The sequence below is a fragment of the Carassius gibelio genome, chromosome B3 (genome assembly GCF_023724105.1).
Source record: "Carassius gibelio isolate Cgi1373 ecotype wild population from Czech Republic chromosome B3, carGib1.2-hapl.c, whole genome shotgun sequence".
In the NCBI taxonomy this organism is placed as follows: domain Eukaryota; kingdom Metazoa; phylum Chordata; class Actinopteri; order Cypriniformes; family Cyprinidae; genus Carassius; species Carassius gibelio.
In genome coordinates, this window is record NC_068398.1 from 26,255,256 (window position 1) to 26,280,654 (window position 25,399).

The 25,399-nt window shown below is 38.0% G+C and overlaps 1 protein-coding gene and 1 long non-coding RNA gene across 4 annotated transcripts in view; both read right to left on the reverse strand.

Moving 5' to 3' along the window:
- Positions 1 to 14,362, reverse strand: part of LOC127953018 (uncharacterized) — a 97,100-nt gene extending 82,738 nt beyond the window's left edge. The window contains exon 1 of the long non-coding RNA XR_008153092.1: positions 11,736 to 14,362. This is a non-coding gene — a long non-coding RNA (uncharacterized LOC127953018). The remainder of the gene's footprint in view (positions 1 to 11,735) is intronic.
- Positions 2,419 to 16,025, reverse strand: LOC127953013 (interleukin-2 receptor subunit beta). Of its 3 annotated transcripts, XM_052551907.1 has the most exons (12): positions 15,865 to 15,905; positions 14,377 to 14,498; positions 9,114 to 9,204; positions 8,742 to 8,853; positions 8,559 to 8,643; positions 8,374 to 8,461; positions 7,810 to 7,860; positions 7,518 to 7,651; positions 7,132 to 7,354; positions 6,933 to 7,029; positions 6,442 to 6,526; positions 2,419 to 5,619 (listed from the first exon to the last, which is right to left on the reverse strand). In XM_052551907.1, the coding sequence occupies exons 3-12, from the start codon at positions 9,190 to 9,192 to the stop codon at positions 4,900 to 4,902; spliced, it is 1,674 nt and encodes a 557-aa protein (XP_052407867.1). In that variant the 5' UTR covers positions 9,193 to 9,204; positions 14,377 to 14,498; positions 15,865 to 15,905; the 3' UTR covers positions 2,419 to 4,899. The 3 variants fall into 3 exon arrangements, with proteins under 3 accessions (XP_052407867.1, XP_052407866.1, XP_052407868.1); XM_052551906.1 differs by lacking the exon at positions 14,377 to 14,498 and having other exon boundaries at positions 15,865 to 16,025; XM_052551908.1 differs by lacking the exons at positions 7,810 to 7,860; positions 14,377 to 14,498 and having other exon boundaries at positions 15,865 to 16,025.
- Between the last annotated feature and the right edge of the window lie 9,374 nt (positions 16,026 to 25,399).

Here is a 25,399-nt window from a genome sequence, read left to right on the forward strand (position 1 = left end):
TGGACTGGGAGGGTTATGGTCCGGAGGAGAGAAGTTGGGTTCCTGCTAGGGACATTCTGGATCAGTCCCTTATTGATTATTACTATCAACCGGTAGGTTCCTCTGGGAGCTCCAGGAGGCGCTCCTAGGGGGAGGGGTACTGTCACGGTTGAGGAATTCATTGACGCTCCCTTGCACTCTGTGTGTGTGTGTGTGTGTGTGTGTGTGTGTGTGTGTGTGTGGGAGTGGTCGTTGATTATCCTCCAGGGAAATCAGCGACAGGTGTTGTGTATTACCACTGTCTATTAATACTCGCCTCATGCGTCTTGTGTTTTTCAGATCGTTGTTTTATGGATGTTGCCTGTTGTGTTCCTGTTTTTTCGGCTCCTCGTGTCTCCTGTTTTGTCTCCGGCTGGAAGTTCGCCGTTGCAGTTTGTGTCTTCACTCTTCACCAACACTGGGTTCACCACTTCACGTCTGACCATCGGATCGAGTTGTCCATGCTAGCCTGCGCTGCCTAGTCGTCATCATCATCGGAGATTACCATCACACTCAGAAGGATCTGTGTACTGCATCTGCAATCTTCCAGCACTACTGAGAACTGTGTCTGCTTCCCTATTCACTCTGAGACTGGAGCTATTCATTCTAATAAAGATCTGTTTTACTTGCTATTGTCCATTCTATCCATTCGTTACATTTTTCTCATTCAATCATCGACTGATCCCCACAACTTAAACCAAATTTTACATACATGCATATCTGCTTATCTAAATAAGAATATATATATTCTATACTTAAAATATATTTATGCATTTTTAAATAAAATAATTTTAATTATAATCACAGGTAATTCAAGACAAAATGTGGTTGGAGTAGTCTTGAGTCAACATTAATCACAAATGATGGTCAATGCTATATGTTCAGCTTCGTGTTTCAGCACATATGGATAATTAAATGTAATAAAAGAAGGACTTTTGAGGTTCTGTAAATATTAAATACAAACCCTTCAAATTCACACACTCATCTGTTTTGCATTAGTATGTCTGGGTCAATGGCTGAATTCCTGTACTTATGCAAGAGTAATCATCTCATTCTCTCCATATGGAAAGAAAATTAAAGTCTGTCATTGACCTTTGACAAAAGGCTGATTTTGTCCTCTACTCAACCCGTGCTGCATTCCTCTCCATCTGCTGCCTCGTTTTCCTCTCAGATATTGTTGTCCAACATTCTCCTCTGCAGCTTTGTACACATAACTATTCTCTGGCAGCGTCAGGATCTGTGAAAAACATTATTATGAAGCTTTTCTAACTGGGTTAAGTACTAACTTTTTTTTCAATATTTAAGAATTTAAAGGAACAGTTTACCCATCATTTGCCTTGAGAGGAGCCCATGAATAGACTTCCAACAGAATTAAAAAAAAATTATTTGTATTTGTTTTCCACATCAACCTGTTCTGTAACTACAGACGAAAATTAGCCACACTGTCTAAAATCTGACACATCTTACATTTATTTTATGTAATATTCATGTGAATTGTCCATGATTACACAAATAATCCAAACACCTTATGGATTTCTTTCATCTGTGGAACACGAAGAGATATTAAGCAGGATGATTGTGCGGCTATTTGCCATTATATTATACACAATAACAAACGACTGATCCTTCAGAAATAGCTATTATGCGGATTTGCTGCTCAATAAATATTTGTGTAAATAATCGGTGTTAAAACGTGTTCTGCTTAATATTTCAATATTTGAAATAGAAATCATTTTATAAACGCATTTACTGTTACGTTTGATCAATTTACTGCACCACAGCTGAGCAAACATCGTATTCTTTATTTTAATAAACATACTTTTGACCAGTGGCATACGAAAGGCAGGACGACAATTTTATTGCTTGATTATATAACATTATATCCCATTCTTATTAATAAAAGCGGTTTGTTTCCTCCTCGATAGCATCTCTGGTTACTTCACCCCTCAGTCGTGAGCTCACTGCTGCCTCCTGGTGGAAATATCAACAGTTAATCGAGTTTCCTCAAATATGATCACTCTGTGTGAGGACCAGGATGCTAAACTGTGTCAGGGATCATAAACGACACACCCAGAAACGTATCTCACATAAAAAAGTAAAAACGCAAGTTAATGGTGTTCTTTCTCCTCCTCCTCTAGAAATAAAACGACTTTCTGTCATGGTTCACTGGGTTCATTTTTCAGGCCACGCAGGGGAGATAGATAAGCTTGAGTGACTTGTCTGGTTACACAAGCCCCGCTCGCTCCACGGCGGTGAACGGAAACACGCCAGCACTTATAAATGTCAGACCGCATAGCCTACAACCTGCATAACTCCAACCATTCACACACACACACACACACACGCACACGCACACAGCGCGCGCGAGATTTCTGTGTAAACAACACGACATTCACACTGTTATATTTTGGGGAATTTATTTCATTCTGAAATAAAGAAACATGCATAAAAGAATACATAATATATAAAACGTAAAAACATAAAAACATATAAAAGGATAAACATAAAACAAGGATTGCGTGATTGCGACAAGTACAAAATGATTTCAGACAAAAATGCATATTTTATAGATTAGAAAAAAGTTAATACATTTTATTTGGATGGGGGCAAAAACACTTTTTCAAAGGCAGCCTATGATCCAGAAATGCTCAAATAATGCAACTATTGTCCTTATAGCAACTGTATGTAGCCTGCGTTTTTACTCACTTAGCCTTGAAATGTCAGATTAAAAGGTTTTCTGATTTTCCTTCTACACTGAGTTCTGTTTCTTTTACCACACTCCCCTAAGAATGTAGTTTTGGTGAGAGGGTACAAATTCTGCTAAAGGGCAAATGCAGTGTACAGCTGTAATTAGGACAGTGGTATTGTACGACAGTGAATTCCACTTAACTTAGCATGGATGGGGTCACTATAGTCGCAAAAATGCACAGAACTACACACACTTGCTTTAAAACTTTGTTAGGAAACATATAGATATCAGTATATAGGAGTGTTGTAATATCTAAAGAGATTTGTTTTACCTCAAACAACTTTATGCATTCATGGATCGCCCTGCAGACAAAAATGACCCCCAGAATTTCTAAACAAACATTTTTCTAAACATTTAAAAAGCAGCATTTATATACCATGTTCGTAGCAGTCAAATAAACATGAAATAACAGTTAATAGCAGCTATAAATCAAGCAATTCTTTGCGCTTGATATTGAGTATTAAAAATGCTCAATTTGGAAACTCGAACAACTAAGTCGTCATAACCAATTATACTTCTGTTTGAAATATGAAATGTTAGCAACATAAAAGGTTAGTTGTGGAAATAACCTCCAAACAATTAAAGTTGTGTAAGGTATATTTAGCCTTAACATTTGCTAAATTAGACATTATTAAATCAATCAAGCAAACTTACAAGATATATTCAAATGAAATGTAACGCTTCCTTCATACGTGTCAGACTAAAGTGTAGCAATCACTTGACAGTTATCAGAGCTGTTAATTTCTCTAAATCATCCTTATTGCATTGGCTCTGGCGTTCAAACAGAACTGAAGTCATGTTTAACCCAGAACCTGCCTTCAAATCTAGCTTATCATGATGCTGTACAAAGGTATCTAGAACATAACAGTTTAAAGCTGTTATAATGCAGCTGTTGTGGAACGTTGACCTTTTTAATACCATTTAATTAATGCGAACAGAATACAGTAAAGTATAAATTTGCAGCGTTGTGAAGAATTAATGCAAATAAACTGTCTAGGGGAGACCAGGGAAAGTTGTCACAAGACGGAGCAGTCACAAAAGGTACTTTTTAGGGTTTGAATCAAATGTCCAATTACACAGATGTGTTTGTTTTCTATAGTAGTGGCTATTACACTAGAATCATTTTGTGAATTCTGCCCTCCAACAAGGTAGATTTAATAAATGTCAGGACACTAGTTGTCACATGGTTAAAATTTCAAAACAGTCTAATATGAAAGTGAAAAAAATAAAATAAAATCTATATCTATATATATATATATATATATATATATATATATATATATATATATATATATATATATATAAATCCTTTATAGGATTTATGATAGTATGTTACCATCTCTTATACATTTTCTGCTTTAGGAATAGTTTCAAGTTCAGTTTCACTACTCCAGTTCATATTACGAAGATATCTTTGCCTATAATGGGCTGTTTAATGTCAGGTTTCCGTTTTGACAGCTCACCCCTATAGAGTGAGGCATGTGGTCACAAAGGACAGTGTCTTTTCCCCTGAACAATAACTCGAAGAACTGTAAGCATTTTTTCTTAGCTAAGCCTCTAAGGTACACTACGATTCACAAGTTTGGGGTCAGTAAGATATGACATATGTATATAGAAGATATGTATGTATATATATATATATATATATATATATATATATATATACACACACACACACATATATATATAATTCAGCAAAGACACAATCAATTGATTAGAAATGACAGTAAGGACATTTATAATGCTATAAAGGATTTATATTTCGAATAAATTTCCAATATAGAATCCTGATGTGGAAGAAGTATCACAGTTTCCACAAAAATATTAAAGCAGCACGACCATTTTCAACATCGTTTTATGATAATAAAAATGTTTCTAAAAGGATCAAGTGACACTGAAGACTGAAGTAATGGCTGTTGAAAATTAATCTTTTCCAGCACAGGAATAGATTACGTTAAAAAATAGGTTAAACTAAAAAACAGTCCTTTCAACAACAAAAAAATAAAAAAAGAGAGAGAGAGACATAATAGACTTCTATTAAAAACATTAAAATAATTACTGACCCCAAACCTTGACTTTCAAAATTTTACCCTGGTCTCCCTTCTAAAAACAGAGACGGACTAGGCCTGCGTTCAGATGGATTTGTTGCTGTATTTCTGCATCTCCTTCAGGGTCAGATACCCACTCCCGCAGGGCTCGATCATGGAGGAGGGCCTGGCCGCGGCGCCCTGTGCAGGCTCAGAGCTGGGATTGAAGCTGGGTGCTCTCACAGGTTCAGACCGCGGTGTGTTGACGGCCACCGGAGCCAAACTCATCTTTGCTGGCCGAACAGCATTGTGGGAACCCTGTGACAGCGACATAATGAAGGAAATCAGCGCTTGTCTTTCCGGCGCACATGTCTCCGCGCCACTGCCATCTTCATCTTCCTGGTCATCCTCGCAATGCTCCTCTCCAGGCATGCCGAACCCTGAATCCGGGCTCAAGGGTTGATCCGTCTGGTAACTTGGGGTTTGCAAGCAGTCGTAAGAAGACCCAGGTGATGAGACAGTGGAGCTTGAGGCTTCCTCAGGGTGGTAGCTGAAGTACACGGGGCAGGATTCGAGATAAAGAGAGCCTCTATTGGATTTGCTGTAGAAGTAGCCCATGTTAGAGAAAATAGATGATGATGCATGACTAGTGCCGCTGTTCTCCAGGCCAGAGTCCACCTGATTGGAGGGAACGAACGCAGCAGCAGACATCTGAGCGTCCATCGAAGACACGTCCCAAAGATCTGAGATCTCTACAGGTGAGATATCGTCACATGACTGAGGGGTAAGAAACAGCCCGACAGAATTCTGACAGCCCAGCCATTTCTGTGGACAGGTAAGAGGAAATGCATATGTGGTCAGCGTGTGTGTTCTGTGGCTTAATGAAGGAAGATATGAGAAGGCGTTTGCAAGAAATGCAGCTTTCGGCCACATCTTTAAATGTGTGTGTGAGTTTGTATGTGTAAGATTTTGCAAATGAAGAAAAAATGTGTGAACCTGAGAATGTTATTAATATTCTTATACATTTAAGTATTCTCGAATGCCCAGGCATGAATACACTACATAGAAAGTAAAAATGTAAATTGCCACTGTACTGGTGAAAATAGCAATATCTGTATCAGTACCGTTCAAAAGTTCAATAAAATGTTTGGTTTTTATAAGAAATTGATACTTTTGTTCAGCAGGAATGCATCAAATTGATCAAAAGTGACATTATTAACATTTATAATATGATTCTGTCAAATGAAAAAAAAAAAAAATTATCTTTTTTTTTTTCTAAATCATGGTTTCCATAAAAACAATTGAGCACCAAAACTGTTTTCAGCATTAATAATAATGATAAAAATAATACACGTTTCAGATCAGCATATAAGAATGGTTTCTGAAGGACTGTGTGACACTGAAGTGTGAAGCAATAATGCAGAAAATTCAGCTTTGCATCACATTTTAAAATATATTCAAATAGAAATATTGTAATTGTAATAATATGTCACAATATTTCCATTTTTACTGTATCCGTGATCAAATGAATGCAGCCTTGAGGCTTCTTTCAAAAACATTCACCGATCTCAAATATTTGAACGCAAGTGTAAACGATCACTTTGGAAACTAGTATCGTTCATATGCAGGAAATACAGCTGAACTCACCCGGAAGTTTCCACCGTGAACAGTGTGAAGAGGCCGGAAATATTTGGAGGGGTCTGGAACATGTTGGTTGTTTGGTTTTACAGACCTGCAAAGAAATAATAAAGTTTGATTACGATGCACAAACAAACACAAATCTCAGGTACAAATGCCAAAGGGTACAAACGGGTATGGAAATACTGTAAATAGAAACACACACACACCCGCCCGCACACACCCACACAGCACTTTCTAGGGCTTGAACGTCTTAGAAAATGAGGTCAAGTTGTAGTTCTACTCCAAAAAAGGGTCAAGAACTAGGCTTTAACCTTCAGAAAAAGTTCTTTCATCCACCTCACAATATTTTAACTCATGTTCTGTGGGTTTAGAATTTTTGCAACTCTGTGACCAAACTTTGGAACTTTGGAACTCCGATTTGTGTGATATCATTATGTATATATATATATATATATATATATATATAGATCAAGGCATATCACATATGTAATACTCACTGTTTGCTTTTCTTTGCCTTATAGATGACCAAACAAAGAACAGAAATAACAAATATGTTGAATCCAATGATCAGAACAATACGGATATCACCAGGCACTAAAGCAAAAAAAAAAAAATTTATATTGCTGTCATGAAATATTTTATCATCTTATTTCACAGACAAATATTATTATGTTATTGGGCTGGCAAGAGGCCCACCTGGTGGAGATGCACTAACTACTGATTTCACTGCTGGCTTTCCAATCTCAGATCTCCAGGACACAGCAGGACTCCAGTCGCTCCATTCCCCCTGAAAAGAACCATCTCTAGTGGGCTCAACAGGCTTCACACGCACCCTGGCCTGGTACTCCTCTCCTACAGTCAGTTTATTATGGTCCAGCTCCACGTAAGTTTCCTGAGTGGCATTGCTATATGCTGTCGTCTGCAGGACAGAAGCATAAAACAATATGCAATAATACATGAACACAAACTCAATACATAAAATAACACTCAAAATTATGCTGCATTTGACTTGCAGAGTCAGTGTGAGCAGCTTACTGAAGATTTAGATGCATGTGAAATTGCGAATGCAAATGTTTGCTTACCTCCCAGCTTACATGTAAGGCTTTAAACTGCAGCTGAAATTCATAATCTTTTATGGCTTCTGGAAAGTTACTGCCTTTACTCCAAGTTATTGTGTCTCCACTTACAGTGGGCATCTCTGGGGGTTGGGTTTTAACTGTCATTTAAAAACACAAATAAAAAACAAACAACCATTTAAAAGGAGCGTGGTGCTAGCATAGACGTGTTTAATTCATCAGGAATGCAGGAACAGCTGATTTACACTTTGAGTGTGATGTAAATTAAGTTTAAAATTTGTCAGAGTGTGTATTTCACCTGTTGCATCACCAAACACACGAACAGACTCGCAAACAAACGTCGCAATCGCTGAGGAGTAACCAAAGCAGAAGTACAAAAATAGGTCGACTAATATAGATTTTGACCAAGTTTATCTCCGAAGTGCCTTGTTTTGTGTAAATGGTATCAAAAAGTTTGTCTAATTGTTCAAAGGATTTAAAAGACCATTATCAAGGCAAATGACTGCTATTCTAATGATTCTTCAGAGATGTAGTATAGCTACTTGATTAACCCAGATTGATTAAACACATTGGCAGCATTTATTTTTTTGCGGTCATTTATATTTTGTCCTTTATTCAAATCATAGAATTTAACATTTTAAATAAAAACAACAACAAAAACTTGATTATTACCCATTTTTAAGATTCCATTATATTCAAATGAGTTATTTTGTATTTTGATGGTAGTGTTTTGCACATTTAAATATAATTTTCCGTGCAAGTTTTTATTTTACTGTGATGTATGTGTGTGTTTTATTGTTACAGTTACCTTCCATTTAAAGCATATCTTCAACCCATTAAAAGCAGAATTAATTCTACTTACTGTGAAGGCTAGGCTGATGATACAGTTTAGTGACGACAGATCCATTACAGCTTACATTCAACCAGAATGTGTTAAGATAAAAGAAGAGCTGTGTTAAAGAAAGGGGAATGTAAGAAGAGAATGTGTGTTAATCAACTCAACAGGTGAACAGAAACTGAACATGAATCCCATCCATTTCTACTTACAGGTTTTTGAAAGCTTAAAGAACAACTTCTCTTAGCATGCGATTGATTGCTCAGTGCCACCAGTTCACACGATCTAAAAACACATCTACACACACACATATAAATGCAAGTCAGATTTGAAAAGGTTTATTTATCCGTGTTAAAACTGTCCGTCCTGAGACTTGAAACTTCAAAACCTCAAACCTTTTTAAGTCACATTTCCCCGCAAGCACACATCGCTGGTCAGAGAAAGCTGTAGCGTTCCACCACACACAAGAAATGTTGGTCACATAGTCACTCACACAGGTCAGACCTGCTGTTTATGGTTGAACCAAAAGAAAAGCACAATTAGAGATCAGAAGACATATATAGTAGTTTTTCAACATTTATAGTGGTATGAAATGGGCAAGCAACAAAGTTCCCTACAAAACAAATGGACATAAACACCCCAAACTAATATTAATTGGCTCTCAGAACATTCTGGAAACATTGTTTTATGGTTGCACATATATAATATCTAAACATGAAGCTTATATTAATTTTAGGGGGATGTTCTGTGTTTGCTCCAGTAGTTACCTGTTTGTGTGTTCCTGCACTGGCTGGTTCCATAAAATATGAAGAAGATAAAGAGAGAGGTATACCAGTAACCCTTCATCACTCCTTGGATCTTGAAACACAAATGCAAAACATAATGCTTAAAAATATTAAAATAAAAATAAAGACATTTTTTTACTCATGTTCTGAAAAATAAAAGTGAATGGAGAGATCTGTCAAGCTCAGAAATGACAGAAAAGCTACAAAAATGTGTCCATGTATGCTATATAAGCGTATTGAAGCTATATAATATATATATATTTTTTGTATGCAGAGAACAAAAGCTTTCATCATTGTACATACATGATTAGCTTGGACATTCTGCAGAAAATAAAACCGTACAGGTCCGGAACGACATGAGGATAAGGAAATGAGGATAATTTAAATTTTGGGGTGACTGAACACTTAAAAACATACCTTATAGATAACAACACATGTATGTCATCGAAAGGCCTGATGCACATAAGTGCAGTAGATGGTAAGCATATTAACTTTAAATCTGGCTTCTAAAAATCTCTTAGGCTACGTTTGTTCACACTGTTAGATTTTGGGAACCAAATTTAATTTACAGAAGTGAGTCTCGAAATGTCTCAATCACACAGAAACCAAAGTCCCCTTCATGAAAAGTCTGTTCACTCGGCGCCCACAGGCTACTGTATTTGCAACACCTCTGGGAAGCTCAAACAAGACCAAGTCCTGTCTAAATGAATGGGGGCAGTGTTGCCAGATTGGATGGACGATTTCCAGCCCAAAAGTTTGCAAAAACCCGCCCAAATTTTAACTGTCAAAACAATGTGATGGTATATTTAAATCAAGGTTGATAAGGGAAATGTTTAACTCATTTAAAAAAATCATGTCGACAAAAGAATATAAATATGACATTAAACAAACTTGCCAGTGATGGATCAAATCGGGGAAAAGCCTTTAAAGAGAATTAGGCTACCGGACATCAATAAAATATTCAAGCTAACGGAAATGAAGAAATTAACCGATACCCTTGAAACACGTATCATTTTTAATGTCAGTCAGAATAATCAATTTTAAATGCAAAAAGTGCCCAATATAAGTGATAGGAAAAAGCAACGTAATTAGCAGGCACTTCACACTCATTCATGCATGCACCATGACAGTCAAAACTGTGTCATTCATACTGAATTATATTCCGACAATAATAATAATAATAATAATAATAATAATAATAAAGCAATAATGTGCTTACCTTCATGTCGCTCTATAAATTTACACAGAACTAAATGAAGTCTCTGGTTAAGTTCATATTAGAAAATAATTCAGAACTTTGCATAGTCAAAACTAATCAAGTTTAGCAGTTTTCAAGGATGTATCAGTCTGAACCATTTAAAAGATCAAAGATAGGATCGTATAAACCAAGATATGTTATTTCGGATTTGATTAATTAATTCAAATGTGCTCTGATTTCGGAGTTGCAGTGAACAATTATTCAGTTGAGTCACTCTCCCACACTTTAACTTATATTTAGGCATTGTGATTAGGCTACTTGAATATACAGTCATTCAAAATCAGATATCTTATATCTTATCTTATGCTAAAAAACTTGTCACTCATGAATAACGTCTATCTGTTGAGCCCTCGGCTTGTGATAAGTGTGGCTGTCGACGTTTACATCAGCACCAGTGCCTCTGCAGGGTGTGTGTGTGTGTGTGTGTGTGTGTGTAGTAATGCGATGACTGATTTGATGCAGTATATGCACACTTGGGCTTGTTTGTTAAACAAATAACCTATACAGTTTATATGTTTAAAACCCGCCAAACTGACCCCAAACCAGCCGAGATGTTGTCCACCCGCCCTAGCCAATTTTTACCTGCACAATCAAATTCAAAACTGCATGATCTGGCAACACCAAATGGGGGAATCCTGAAATATTTAGAGTTTAAAGCTGAATTTTCAGGCTAGACGAGCCAATCCGCATGTGCAGTTATATCACACTTAAAGGGGTCATATGATGCCATTTCAATTTTTCCTTTCTCCTTGGTGTGTTACAAGCTCTTGATGCATAAAGAACATCTGTAAAGTTGCAAAGACTAAAGTCTCAAATCTAAAGAGATATTGTTTTTCAAAGTTAAGACTCTGCCATGCCCCCCCAAAAAATGCCTCGTTTAAACACGCAAAGAAAGAAGGTGTGGTTTCAGTAACCGCAGTTAGTGTTGAAGCAGCCATGTCAGGGAGATGCTGTGTGTATCTAGGTATATATATATATATATATATATATATATATTAGGATACATTCTATGACCTGCAGTTTTCATCCTGCAGTCATCATGATAAGATTAGGTTCCTTCAACCTAAAAAACAAGAATTGAAAGCAACATTGAGGAATCAATTCTTGGAATCTTTATTCTTCTCCAGGAATCGGAATCGGACTTGGTTCCAAAAATTTCAGAATTGAACACTAAGCGCATGCGCAATGGCTGGTCTAGCCCATAGACAGTAAAAGAAATGGACACAGCGACCCCATTGGATTCAACGGAGACAAGTGAAGTCAATTAGAAGCACACACTTCCTGGGGGTCGAGCGTACTGCGCAGACTCAAACTGAGCTTGATGACGTAGATGTCACGTGATCAACCTGTCTGACCGTTGTAAGTCTTCTAATAGCTGTGCCAAAAGAAATCTGAATCACCCACCGAATCTTCCAGAGAAGGCGAGCGTGAACAGGAGCAAATTTTGGTAAGTATTCAGATTAATTATCTCCCTTGACTTCATGCCTCCACGTCCCCCCGATTGCCCCATAGACAGTAAAAGATTATCTGCGAGCTTCTCCTCTTGTCCATACGGTAATTTCTCTAAGTCTGTGCGACAGAGAGTCACTGGTTATGACACAATCGTTAGCCTATTTTTTTACAAAAACTGCTTCTACGGGACCATAACGTAAGATACAAGGTAATGGGGTCTTTCATACAATTTCGTTTTTCTTTATAAATAATGAATGGACAAATGGAGTCTTTAAACGCCTCAGATGTAAATTTATTCGCTTTCAAAGTGACGCCAAAATGAATGGGAGTCAATGGAATGCTAACAGCAAGTGGGGGTCCGCTAGCCATTGGCGGCGCCCAGGGATGCTTCAATAAAATATGAAACCCTGCCCCCCGGTCTAGCCTCAGGTTTCTTCTTCCACTTCTTCTTTAGGAGTTTTTGGTGGTTGAAAAACAAACTATAGGTGCATTACTGCCACCTAATGGGCAGGAAGTGAACTGTCTTTGTATAGTCTTTGCAGCAGCTTACAGTAGCGTCTCGAATGCTGTCTGTTTGAACGTGCAATGGGAGTCAAAGTGATTAAAGTAATATAAAAAAGATGGCGACATCCATAAAACTTAAAGCCTTATCACTTTCTGACAAGACAAGAGTCCCACAACAACAACAGTCCAATCGAGCAGCGAGTTCATCCAATCAGATCTTCATTAAACGACAGCAGCTTTTGTATTCGGGTAGAGAGAGAGCATTTAAATCATGCGCAGAACACAAAACTGACGGGAGCGGCTCTGGTGGAGAAAAAACTGACCGAATTTCAGAAAACTTTCAGATGACACAAAGTTAATTTCCCTATTACTGTAAGTTTCTGATCTTTACCACACATGAAAACACATAGTAGATGCACGTTTTCGCAGCAAAACACCTCTCTCCCACACTATTATGATACGGACAACTAGTTGTCCAGTCCTGTTCTGTTCGCACATTGCCTGTGTTTCGAAAATGCGGTTGTGAATCCTGAAACTTCACAGGTGTGATTTCGGTGACAGAATGCGGTTGTCACACCTGTAGATAACCATACTGTGTGTGAACAGAACTGTATTAAGGGCTCAAATTCAGGACTGTAACCGTATTCTGCTGCTGTGTGAACGTGGCCTTACATTCTTAAAAGTTCTTTGGCATCCATTCTTCTGTGAAGAACCGTGGAACCTTCTTACAGCACAAAAGATTCTTTACAGTTATAAGGTACTTTTGATGACTAAATTGCTCTTTTAAGAACTGTGAAAGATGAAAGATCTTTAGGGAATCAAATGGTGCTTCTATGGCATCACTCACTGTGAAAATCCCCTTTTCGGAATCTTTATTTACAAGAGCGTATGAGGTTAACACTTGGTTTCAATGCAGCACAACAGTGATTGTCTTAACTGTTGTCTAAATATCAATTTCTATGATCATATATAGTACGGTAATCAGATGATCTGTTAATAACTCAGTAGCGAAGTGCTCTGAGGTCACAAGCTGTTGCTATGGAGATATGACTAAGAGCGCGACCGCAGATGTAGCTGGTTTTTACCTGTGGCTGAAAGTGACACATATATAAATGCACAAAATAGACCATATTGCTACTGGGAAGAAGGACTAAGTTAGTCGCACTGATCTGGGATGGTAAAACAATCCAATCCATGCAATAAAAAATAATATTTCATCCATTTAGTATAGCACATGGTTTTAGGCCTATGTCGTCTAACGCTTGAAATGCTTCAGCTCTGATTGGCTGCCAGAAACCTGGTTGTCGTTATTGTCATAGTTTTCGTCCTTGGTGTGATCAAGCCTTGCACTGAAGTTTAAAGGGATAGTTCACCCAAAAATGAAAATTCTGTCTTCATTTTCTCACCCTCATGTTGTTCCAAACCTGTTTGAGTTTCTTTTTCTAATGAACACAAAAGAGGATATTTTGAAGAATGCTGGTAACCAAACAGCCGATGGTAGCCATTTACTTCCAAAGTCTGGAAAAAAAAATGAGACTAAATGTTCAATTTTGGATGATTTGTTCCTCTAATGATAGTTAATTAAAGGAACTCATATAGAAGCCTATTCCGCAGGTAGTCCTGGCAGTTCTTGGTTTATATTTGACAATTCAGACTTTGTTTCTCGCAACTCTGAATTCAGACTTTCTTTTGCCTCACAACTCACAATTCTGACTCCTGTGTTTACAACTCACTTTTTTTTCACAATTCTTTTTTTCACAATATTGTGAGTTTATATCTCACAATTCTATCAGAATTTTTCACAAAACTGCAATATAAATAAATAAAAATAAAACACTAATTTTGAGTTATAAATCCATAATTGTGAGAGAAATAAGTCAGAATTCAGAGATAAAACTTTTTAATTACCTTTTAAATGATTCATATTTTTAAGGCTTAAACAGACTGTCATAATCTATAACTGTTCCAAACCTGTACAATTTATTAGATTTTTTTTTAAGATTTTGGGCATTTTTGCTTTATTGTGATTACAGTTATTAGTCAGGAAGGCAAGTAGTAGAGAGAAGGATCGGGAAAGGTCTGCAAGCCGGGACTCAATACGGCGCTGTATGTTGGCGCACTGCCCATGAGGAAGAAGATGTTTTGAACAATGTCTAGAATGATAAAAAGTGGAAAAATGTTTAGAACGACATAAGGTTGGTTAAATTTTAACAGAATTTCATTTTAGGGATATATTTTCCTTCAAGTGATTTTTAATGTTTGTACATAATCGTTGACTTGTTTATGTTGTATATTTGCATAAAAAAATTGCAATCAGCCAGTCAGCCAGAGGAGCTTTAATTTTTAAAATTCAGACTTTCACTTTTAAATGGCATCGCTGTGGCTTTTTTACCTGACAGGATGTTGCCCAAAGAAAACGGTGAGCTGCAGAGCATGCATATTTAAATTCCATTGCAAAATTCTTGTCATGAACTTTAGATGAGCTTTAGATGTGCGTATATGACGCAAGCTACCTTCGGCTCTTTTGCTGAGTGGGCCATTGTCAGCAGCGCACCCCTCTTTGTGAGTGGGTGGTCAACCCGAATACAGTCAATTTCCACCAACACTACAAAATGACACCTACAGACAACGACAGAAACCCTCAGCTGTAACCGTAAGGCGACTTCTTGTAAAAAGGCGTAGATGTATTTCAACGGCAAAAGGGATGAGAGATATCAAACAGTGACAGGGCACTCTACAGCAAACACTGGCGGAGTGGTTTTACTTTAACACTTTAAAAAGTGAGTGATGAGTAATTTGAATATGGTTTATTTGACACACAAGTTTGAACCTCAACTCCTAATCTGAGTGATCGCTGCAAACATATGGTTCACACTCTCAGTTTCACATAACGCTTCAGCATTTCCTAGCTTTTGAGTTATTCTTAAGAGCACCTGAAGATATCAAAGCATAATGAGTCTTTACCACTCATATATTTACTAATGACTGACGACTAATAATCAACCCATATAGTGATCCGAAAGTATCTAGACCCTGAAGTCACTCTTTACAATGTAGGTTGTTGCATTAGACAACAAAATATCACGCTAAAAGTGGCATTTATTAATAAATTGTGCTAGAATATTTCTCAGAACTACCTTTCTTCTCACTTCTTGAGTCATTTTCTGATTATTTTTAAGCAGCAGGGTGATTCTTTTGCAGATGGAAGTCTGTTCTCATCATGTTCCACAATGAGTTAGAACTACAAAATGTCACGACACAATGAGTATATCTATTGATTTATCATTTAAAACTCTAACAAATTCCTTTTTGTCAAATGTTTGAAATAAATGCTGCTTGGTTTGACGTGCAATGCATGCAATGTCATTCATTTTTTATAGCAGCTTAAGTGTTCAAACACATTTTAGAGTCAGTACATGGGCATTACGTAATGGCATTAAGTTTTTTTTATGTCTTATCAAACACAATACATCATTGCTCAGCCCAGCAGTTATTTAATATTGTAAGTATAAGACTTACCCCTCACTTTCAGCTGTCTGTTAAACAGCTGTCTGCGCAGGCACCATGGATGCTGAGGTCTGTCTCTCTGTCTACCTGACCCCCAACCCTTCATCCTCCTCCCTTTACCGCTCTCGCTCTCGGTGCCCCTCCCCTTCTACCTCCATCTGACAGGAGGATCTCTTTCTCTATCACTCTACTCCTTCCTTTCTGTTAATCATCCGACCTCTCTCTCTCTCTCTCTCTCTCTCTCTCTCTCTCTCTCTCTCTCGCTCTCTCTCAACAATTGCATTTTCGTTCTCTCTTCTCATTATATAACCACAGATTATGCTGACAAGTTTACAAAGCATAAAACATTAAATAAAAAAATTAAAACAAAGGACCCGGAGGGGAAATATGTTGGGCTCAAAATGAATATTATTATTCCTCTTTATTATTAATTATGCATGTTTTATTGTTTGGTCTTTGTGTAGGCATAGTTTTGTGAAATGTGATTTTAGAGTAAGCTTAGATTGTTACAAGGTGTTGGGAAGGCCTGGAAAGACTGAATTTCTTGGATTCTGATAAGAGTAAATATTAACCACCTGGGCTCCAAACTGGGCTCAACACGGTGCCTAAGCAGAGCTCAGAGCACAAAAGTTTGATGAGGACCACATCCTGTTTCATACAAGCTTTTTTTACCCACAGGCTACACACATACACACACATATACACATAAACATGCACATAAACAAACACATGCATGCATGCATGCAAGAATTCACATGCAATGAAAAAGGGCTCTGCTGAAGTGTAAGGATATCCAAAATTGTATAGAAAAAATGAGCTGAGGGATTAACACCTGCGTTTATAATGCATAACACATTTATTGAGAAACTTAGCTACACTTCATGTGTGCATAGGCAAATTTGCTAACGGATGCGCCAAATTTGTCCAGTATTAAAATACCACAAGTCAATGATGATGCACATTGTATCAAACATGGACTCAAGTGGTTGGCACACTATATGTAAGATTTTGGGGAACTTCACCAAAATAAAATAAAATAAAATAAAATAAAAATCTTATGATTTTAGGCAAAATAGGAGTCTCTAATCCAGAATAACACTATCTCCAGAGAAATCAACTGTTGTCCTCTCACCTTAAAATGCACCAAAATATTTGAGTAGAACTGTTTGGCTCATAAACAGAGCTTGATCTGATCATATTTCTGTCCTGATTCAGATGACAAGACTTTTTCACTGAAGAAAACAGTATTATGGATGGAAGATTTGTTTTTTAGCCAGAAGCAACAGTTTTAAGTTGAAACATCTTGATGTATTTGTTCATCACAAATGCAGTTTTCCCTTCACTGGAGTGATTACTTGTGGATTATTGTGATGTTTTGATCAGCTGTTTGGACTCATTCTGATGGCACCCATTCACTGCAGAGGATCCACTGGTGAAAAACTGATGTAATGCTAAATTTCTCCACTGGTCTGGTCACTTACATCTTAGCTGACCTGAGCGCGAGTACATTTTCAGTTTTTGGAAACTATTTCTTTAAGGTGCAGGTGATTTAGCTGCAATAGAAGTTATGTGATGGCATCCTAATCCACATAAGCTCATCATTTATATTTTTGCATAATGAAAGAAAAAAGCAGAATGAACACTAATTGATTGCCCAACAATTCAGTCTCACTTACATGCCCACAGCTACATGCATAGCCTCAGGGTTTATTTTTGTCAACAGTTTGCTATTTTACAGTTAACAGTCCTGTACTATGATGCAAGATGGTTCAGGTGAGAAGACAGTTTAAAAAACTCAAACGTACTAAGAACAATCAGTATTTGATGCTGTATCAGAACAGGAACTCAAAGTGTGAGGTGGGCCGATGAGACACTTATCTGGTAAAGGTCAGTTGTCTCTGCGAAGGGAAGGGGGAGGGATTGACACTCAAGCAAAACAAGAAAACAGCTCGAATTGCAAAACCGCATAGACAGGGTGTTTGAGGGGTCTTAGATAGGTGTTAAGTGTGTGCATTTGTGTGCATATGTGTGGGTAGTAACTGCAACCTACACTCAAAGCACTTTGTAACTTGACCAGCAACACCCAAAATAAACCAAATCATGCTTTTTACAGCTACTTCCAAAAGCGTCATCACATTACCATTAGAGTGACATTTTATGCATCACTTTTAAACTAGGCTATATATATATATATATATATATATATATATATATATATATATATATATATATATATATATATATATATATATATATATATATATATATATATATATATATATATATATATCTTTGGTTAACACAACAGTTCCCATAAAGTAAGGAAAATATATTCATACTAACAGATTGGTTATAGATTTTTACTAGATTTCGCTAAATATATGTTAATCCAGTATGAACTGACTTTAAATTATAAGGGTTTATTGTTAGTTCATGATATCTAAAGCATTAACTCATTTTAAATATACTCATCCAAGCTATGTAAAGCATCACCATCTGAATAAGAGCTTATAATTTTGCTAATTATTACATGAATAAAAACACCTTTTCTCTTTATATTCTGCATTTCACTTCTGCTATAGCTTATGCACTAATCTAAGCTAATACAACAAATATTGCTGGCTTTTATGACAAGCTTGTGATTATAGTCCTCATCTGGATGACACTTTGGATAAAAAAATCAAGAATTAAAATGAAGAAATACTCCATGCACAATACTTTCAAAACAACAGAAAAAAAAAACTTACTTCAACAGCATCCGTGACATCCTGTCCATTACCACAGAAACTCATGTTGTTCTAAATTATACAAAAAACATGCACAGAAATGCACAGAATGAAAGACGCCTGTTACAAGTGTACAAATATTCAAATATTTTTTGTAGGTTGTTAATAACTGTTCAAATCTTTCATAGATTATTACCTGAAAACCGTATTATATTTAACCTGCAATATTCCTGTAAAAAATCTAAATAATAAAAATCTATAAAATAAAATAACAAAACTGAAAGAGTTTGATTTTGTGTCTCACCTTTCTTTCCCCAGCAGAGCAATTATTTCAGAATGGCAGATACTTATTTTAAAATACAAATTACATGATTTTAATCAATACTTCAGCAATATATAATATGATATGTTTAAATGATTAATAATGATTTTTTTTGGCCAAAAAGTCAATTGCACAATAAAATGTGACTGAGATTTCATTAAGTTCTAATTATTATTGTTGCCTATTTAAAGACTTCAAACCCTTAAATTTAATAGTCCATAATATGGATTGGATTATGCCTAGTTCTGTTCATAATTTGTGATACATATTGTTTTGATTGTGAACTTAAAGTCCTAAGATATATTAGAAAAAACAGGCTTAAAATAAAATAAATAGAATACAGAAATAGAAAAAAATATTTTTTGGTTTGAGAAAAAACCCAGTGTTGAGTATTATAATAAAACAACAACTGTATGATTAAAAAGTTGATGTGCTGTTCATTTCCTCTACACTGGAGGTGTAACGCAGTTGTCTGTTCGCAGGAAGACAGAAAATAGAGGAGAATATGATGCAATGGAGCATAGATTTTACAAAATATATACATAATCACCCCGATTTGCTAAAATTAACAGAATTCTTAACAAGAATAAGTGCAAATGACAGTTGTCATCATTGTGAAACATTTTAGCAACCACTTGTCATACAAAGAACCTAAGATTTTCACCCTATACTATTTGTGCTCTTGTCGTGTGCCGCAAACACGTGAATCAGTCCTGGATTCTGAGTTGTACAAACCACAGAAACAGCGGTATAAACAACCTGTGGTTCAACAACTATTGAGATAGAAAAACACAGTCTGTGGTGATAGCGATTTTTTTTTTTTTTTTTCAAATCTGATCCGATTTGAGTTGTGGTGTTTACTGAAAGATAAACAGATTTAAAAAAAAAAAAAAAAAAAAAAAAAAGGGGGATGGGGAAAGTGAGCGTGTAGATATTGCACAAACAGAAATCTTTTTATGTAAATGTTAATTTTGTTTTTACCACCTGATATCATCTCTTAACCATGGTACTACCACAATTTTTTTTTTTTTTTTTTGGATTGCACTAAACTATTGTGTTTTTATGCTGAGTGGGTGTTAAAACATACTTGAAAAAGTGTTGTTTTAATTATACATAATGCCTCCAATTTGACACCGGATTTTCAGGAAGCTCTACATGAAAAGATCAAGCCATCACAACCGGAGAGGAAAAAAAACAGGTTTCAGTGGTTTTTAAGATCAAACCACGCAAGTGAGGCTGTCAGTTTTACGTTACATTCATACCACATCTTACAGCAAAAAAAAGACATCAGTCGCAGAACCTTTCCCCACAACACCTCGCCAAATGTCTTTAATGTTGTCTATATCTGACATATTTCATCTGTTTTTATCCAAAAGTGCTTCAGTTGACATACAATACATTTCAACAGCTGTAATGATACATTTGGCAGACTCTTTCATCCAAAGTGAACAACATTGCTTTGAAGGGGCATGTTATCAGTTCATGCATTCCCTGGGAACTGAACCCATGATCTTGGCATTGCTATCGCACCATGCTCTAAGGCAGGGGTATTCAGTTAAATTTTCCTGAGTCTCCCAGGCCCAGTCTCTATATTTTGGCCTCAGTGTCCAAGTGTTGATTAATTCATCTTTGTACACTGTGGTTCCGAACTGCTTTAAGCATGCAGTTGTTCAGCCTTTGCTTAAGAAACAAGGTTTGGATAAAAGTTGCTTTAACAATTTTCAGCCTGTCTCAAAGTTATCATTTTTGTCAAAGCTTTTGGAAAAAGTTGTGCAGTTACATCTGATCACATTCTTAAATACAGCTAATTTATTAGAACCTTTTCAATCTGGGTTCACTACTTATCACAGTATGGAGTCTGCTTTGCTTAAAGCGTTCAATGATTTTTTGGTGGCAGTTGATGCTGGTAAAAATGCAGTATTGATTCTACTGGATCTTACAGCTGCCTTTGATACCGTGGATCATAATGTTCTTATTTGCCATTTAGAACATCTGATTGGTATCAGGGGCACAGTCTTACAATGGTTTAGCTCATATCTCAAAGATAGGTCTTTTTCTGTAGAGCTAGGCAAGTTTTCCTCATCATCTGCCCCAATTATTAGTGGAGTCCCTCAAGGCTCTATTCTGGGGCCGCTTCTTTTTAACTTATATATGCACCCTTTGGGGGATATTATCAGGAAGCACAATGTCTCTTTTCATTTATATGCTGATGATACACAGTTGTACCTCCCGCTAAAAGCTGGTGATTCCATTCAACCATTGCTGGAATGTGTTTCTAATATTAAAAATTGATGATCAAATAACTTTCTCCAACTCAATGAGAACAAAACAGAAATGATTGTTTTTGGTCGCCCAAAAATAAGAAAGGATATTATTAAGGAGCTGAGCAACCATTTCCCCTCCATTTCCTCACAGGTTAGAAGCCTGGGCGTTATCATAAATTCAGAATTATGTTTGTCCAAACAAATTAATTCTGTCATGAGTAACAGCTTTTACCAATTACGTAAACATATCATCTCCAAACGTAAACAGTTTTGTCTTTTAAGGATTTGGTGAAGGTTATTCATGCTTTTATCACTTTTAGATTACTCTTTAAGATTACTGTAATTCACTATACTCAGGTCTTCCTCAGTCATCGCTTTCACGCCTCCGGTTGGTAAAATGCAGCTGCAAGGCTGCTGACTGGGGCAAAGAAATATGACTGTGTCACTCCAATTTTAGCTTCTCTTCACTGGCTTCCAGTTCATTTTAGGGTTTAGTTTAAGATTCTTTCGTTTGTTTTTAAAGCTCTTAACAATCAAGCTCCATCTTTTCTTAAAGATCTCATCATCCCTTTGCCATCTAAGTTTCCTCTGACTTCTAATTTTATTTTACATTGTTCAGCACTTTGGATAGTTTTGCTATGTTTAATGTGCTATATTAATAAAATGTACTTGTTTTTATTTTAAAAAAACTGACCAGGTTTTACTCATTAAACAAAAGATTAACAAAAATGTGTATTCTATAGGGGGAAAAAGTTAGGACACCCTGCCCACTAATAGCAAGTGTTACCCCCTTTGGCTGAAATTACTTCAGTGAGACACTTCTTGTAGCCATCTACCAGTCTCTGACATCGGTCTGAGGAAAGTTTGCCCAACTCCTCAATGCAAAAATTTTTCAGATGTGAGATATTTGATGGGTTTCTTGCATGCACAACATGTTTCAAGTCAGTCCACAGCATCTCAATGGGATTCAGATCTGATATTTTCATATAGTCAACATTTGAAGTAGATCAAAACCTTTCATCAAAGTTGTTCAAAAGTCCAACTGGGTGAGAATATTAATCATATTTAATGATCATGTTGTATTATTTGTTTTTATATTTAGATACCTTTTATACCATATGCAGAAAATAAAGTTAACTAATTTTAAGTTTTAGTTGGCTTTCCTTGCCATCTACAAATGATTTACCCAATTATAGCAGAGTTTATTTTGAATTGCTGATAACATGCTGATTAATATTATTTAAAAAGCCTAGTTTATTTAAATGGTTGGAATCCTATGTATGACAGTTACAAATAGCTGTATTTGCTGCATTGTTGTTTTCTGCAGTGTTTTAGAGAAAGTACAGATCTTTTTTGCTGCTTTCCATGTTTCTGTTAGCATGTGTTACAATAACCGTGTCACCTGCAGAAAGAAGCAATGCGGAAGCAAGCGTTTGGCCAGATAAAACTATTATGGATATAGTGGCGAAAGATCATTAGCATAAACCAGAGGTCCCCAACCACGAGGTTATGTTGAATGACATATGGCGTCTCACTTGGAAGGCCAATCATCTCTGAGTTTAAGAGAAAATGCCAATGAAAATTTTCTAGTGGATTTTGCATGCTGAGCCACTCCCCTTTCCTATGGGTATACAAGGTGACAGCGTGCATCCAGTCATTCAGATTTTTGCTTCAGAGCCAAGTAGTTGATGATATATATTTGCTACAAATCCATTCATCTTTGTGTTCATGAAGAGCTGTTCCTGGTTGGTGTGACAGCACAGTGGGCTCATTAGCTGAAAGAGCAGTTTTCCCTAAAAGAGCAAATCACGAATGATGAGGATTCGGCGGGGCTGCTTCCCTCAGGTGTTGTTGCAGCTGTCGGCTATTCTTGCCTGTGCAGCCATGAACATTGGGCTGGAGTTGACTACACCACCCAGCCCTGAGTGCTCACGGCTGGACAATTGGTTTCTCACATGGCTCACAACCGCATTCTGCTCTGGTTTCTTTCTTCCTGGAGATCATGGATAGCCTGTTTTATGGCCAGAAGCTGCTCATCTCCCTCTTCCATCCTCACCATCCTTGATGGTTATGCGTTGCACTTGTGCGCAGAAAATGTGGCCACTTGGAGGGATGATCCGCGTCTCCTATCGAAAGCCTGTAAGCTGTTGGTGGCTCTCACTACCTAAGCTTACAGCGCTGTGGCTATCCTGCAGATAAATCAATCCAAGGCACTAAAAGCAATGCACGAGGGCGGTGAAGGAGCTGTGGATGCCATGGTCCCCCAGGAAGGCGATGACTGCTTTAGTGGTCGAGGAGTGCAATTTCTGACTAAATCTGGTCAAAATAAGAGATGTTGAAAAAAAGCTTGCTTTCTCGATGCTCCCATTTCCCGGGCTGGCCCGTTCACCGACACTATCAAGAACTTTGCCCAGCAGTTCTAGGCAGTGCAAAAGCAGACTGAGGCCATTCAACACACCTTGCCCACTCGTATGGAGTTTGGGGGCGTGGCTTGTGCTGCCCAACCTGTCCCATTGGCTCATTCGGATGGTTTGACTTGGGTATGTGATTCAGTTCATCCGGCGACCTCCCAAGATCGGTGGTGTTTTCAAGACTTCGGTTGCAGTCGGAGACTGTTGGTGAAGGAGGCAATTGAGCCGGTCTCTCCAGCCGAGATGAGGAAGGGGTTTTACAGCCCTTACTTCATTGTACCCAAGAAAAGCGGTGGCCTTCGAATTATCTTGGATCTGCGAGTTTCGAATCAGGACCTTCACAAGCTCCCATTCAAGATGTTGACACAAAAACATATTATCAAATGTGTCCAAGCCCAAGACTGGCTTGCAGAAATTGGCCTGAAGCATGTGTATTTTCATGTCTCAATCCTTACTTGCCACAGACTGTTTCTGCAGTTCGCATTCGAGGGTCGGGAGTGGCAGTACAAGGTCCTTCCCTTCGAGCTCTCCCTGTCCCCCCGTGTCTTCACAAAGGTTAAAGTGGGTGCCCTTGCCCCAATTTGGAAAGTTGGCATCAGGATCATTGATGACTGGCTCATCTTGGTCTGGTAACGAGAGGAGTTGTGCAATCACAGGGACTTCGTGCTTCGGGGGCATATGGCTCCTGGGGCATACAGCATCCACAGTCATGACATTCGGACTGCTTTATATTGCTTCAAGTGAGACTACTTCAGCACTGATTACACTCCCGAGTCCCGAGATGGGCATGGCGCTGTGGTACACATTGTGTCACCATCACACAGATGTGTCACCGCCTATTCAATGCCTGGTTAGACACTACTTTGTGTCCTCGCATGTTGTTGTCATGGCAAATGGCTCCAACCCAGGCTGGGGCACGACATACAATGGGCAGGCAGTTTGGGGTCCTGGACAGGACCTTGATTGCTTTGGCACATCAACTGTCTGGAGTTGCTGGCAGTGCATCTAGCTTTGTGGCAGTTTTGGCTGCTGCTGCTAGATAAGCAAGTGCTGGTCCGCATGGACAGCACTGAGGTTTTTTCGTACATCACCCGACAGGGCGGTCTACGATCTTGTTGCATGTCTCAACTTGCCCGCCATCTCTTCCTCTGTAGTCAGATTTGGCTAAAGTTGCTGCACATTGTCCACATTCCGGAGGAGCTCAATCATTCATCTGACGTGCTCTCATGACAGCTCACTATCCCCGGGGAATGGCGACTCCATCCCCAGACGGTCCAGCTGATCTGGAGTTGATTTAGGGAAGTACAGGTGGACCTGTTTGTTTCCCACGTGTCCCCCCACTACCAACTCCCTGATCCAGGCCCCCCTGGGGACAGATGCACTGACACACAACTGGCCTCGGGCTCTACGCAAGTATGCATTCCCCCTAGTGAGCCTGCTTGCACAGACTGGAACTCATGCTGCTCGTGACAGCCCCTCCCAGGTGCACCCCCCTGAGGAGGGGCCTCCTTCTCTCAGGGACTGGGCACCATATGGCACCCGCGTCCAGATCTTTGGAACCTTCATGTGTGGTTTTTGGATGGGACGTGCCAGACCAAGTGATCTGCCACCAGGGGTGGTAAACACTGTAACTCATGCTAGAGCTCCCCTTTATGAGGCAGGCCTATGCTTTGAAGTGGAGTCTGTTCACGAATTGGTGTTCTTCTTACTGAGAAGACCCCCTGAGATACTTGGTCAGAGTCATGCTTTCTTTCCTGTAAGAAATGTTGGAGCGCAGGCTGCCACCCTCCACCTTGAAAGTGTATGTGGCTGCCATTGCAGCCC

What these genes read in the sequence shown, in the direction of transcription:
- LOC127953013 (XM_052551906.1), bottom strand. Translation starts at nt 9,192, where the DNA reads ATGAAGGGTTACTGGTATACCTCTCTCTTTATCTTCTTCATATTTTAT. An exon ending in TGTGTTTGGTGATGCAACAG is followed by an intron (nt 7,652 to 7,809) that starts GTGAAATACACA and finishes TTTAAATGACAG; the next exon opens with TTAAAACCCAACCCCCAGAG. An exon ending in AGTTAGTGCATCTCCACCAG is followed by an intron (nt 7,030 to 7,131) that starts GTGGGCCTCTTG and finishes TTTTTGCTTTAG; the next exon opens with TGCCTGGTGATATCCGTATT.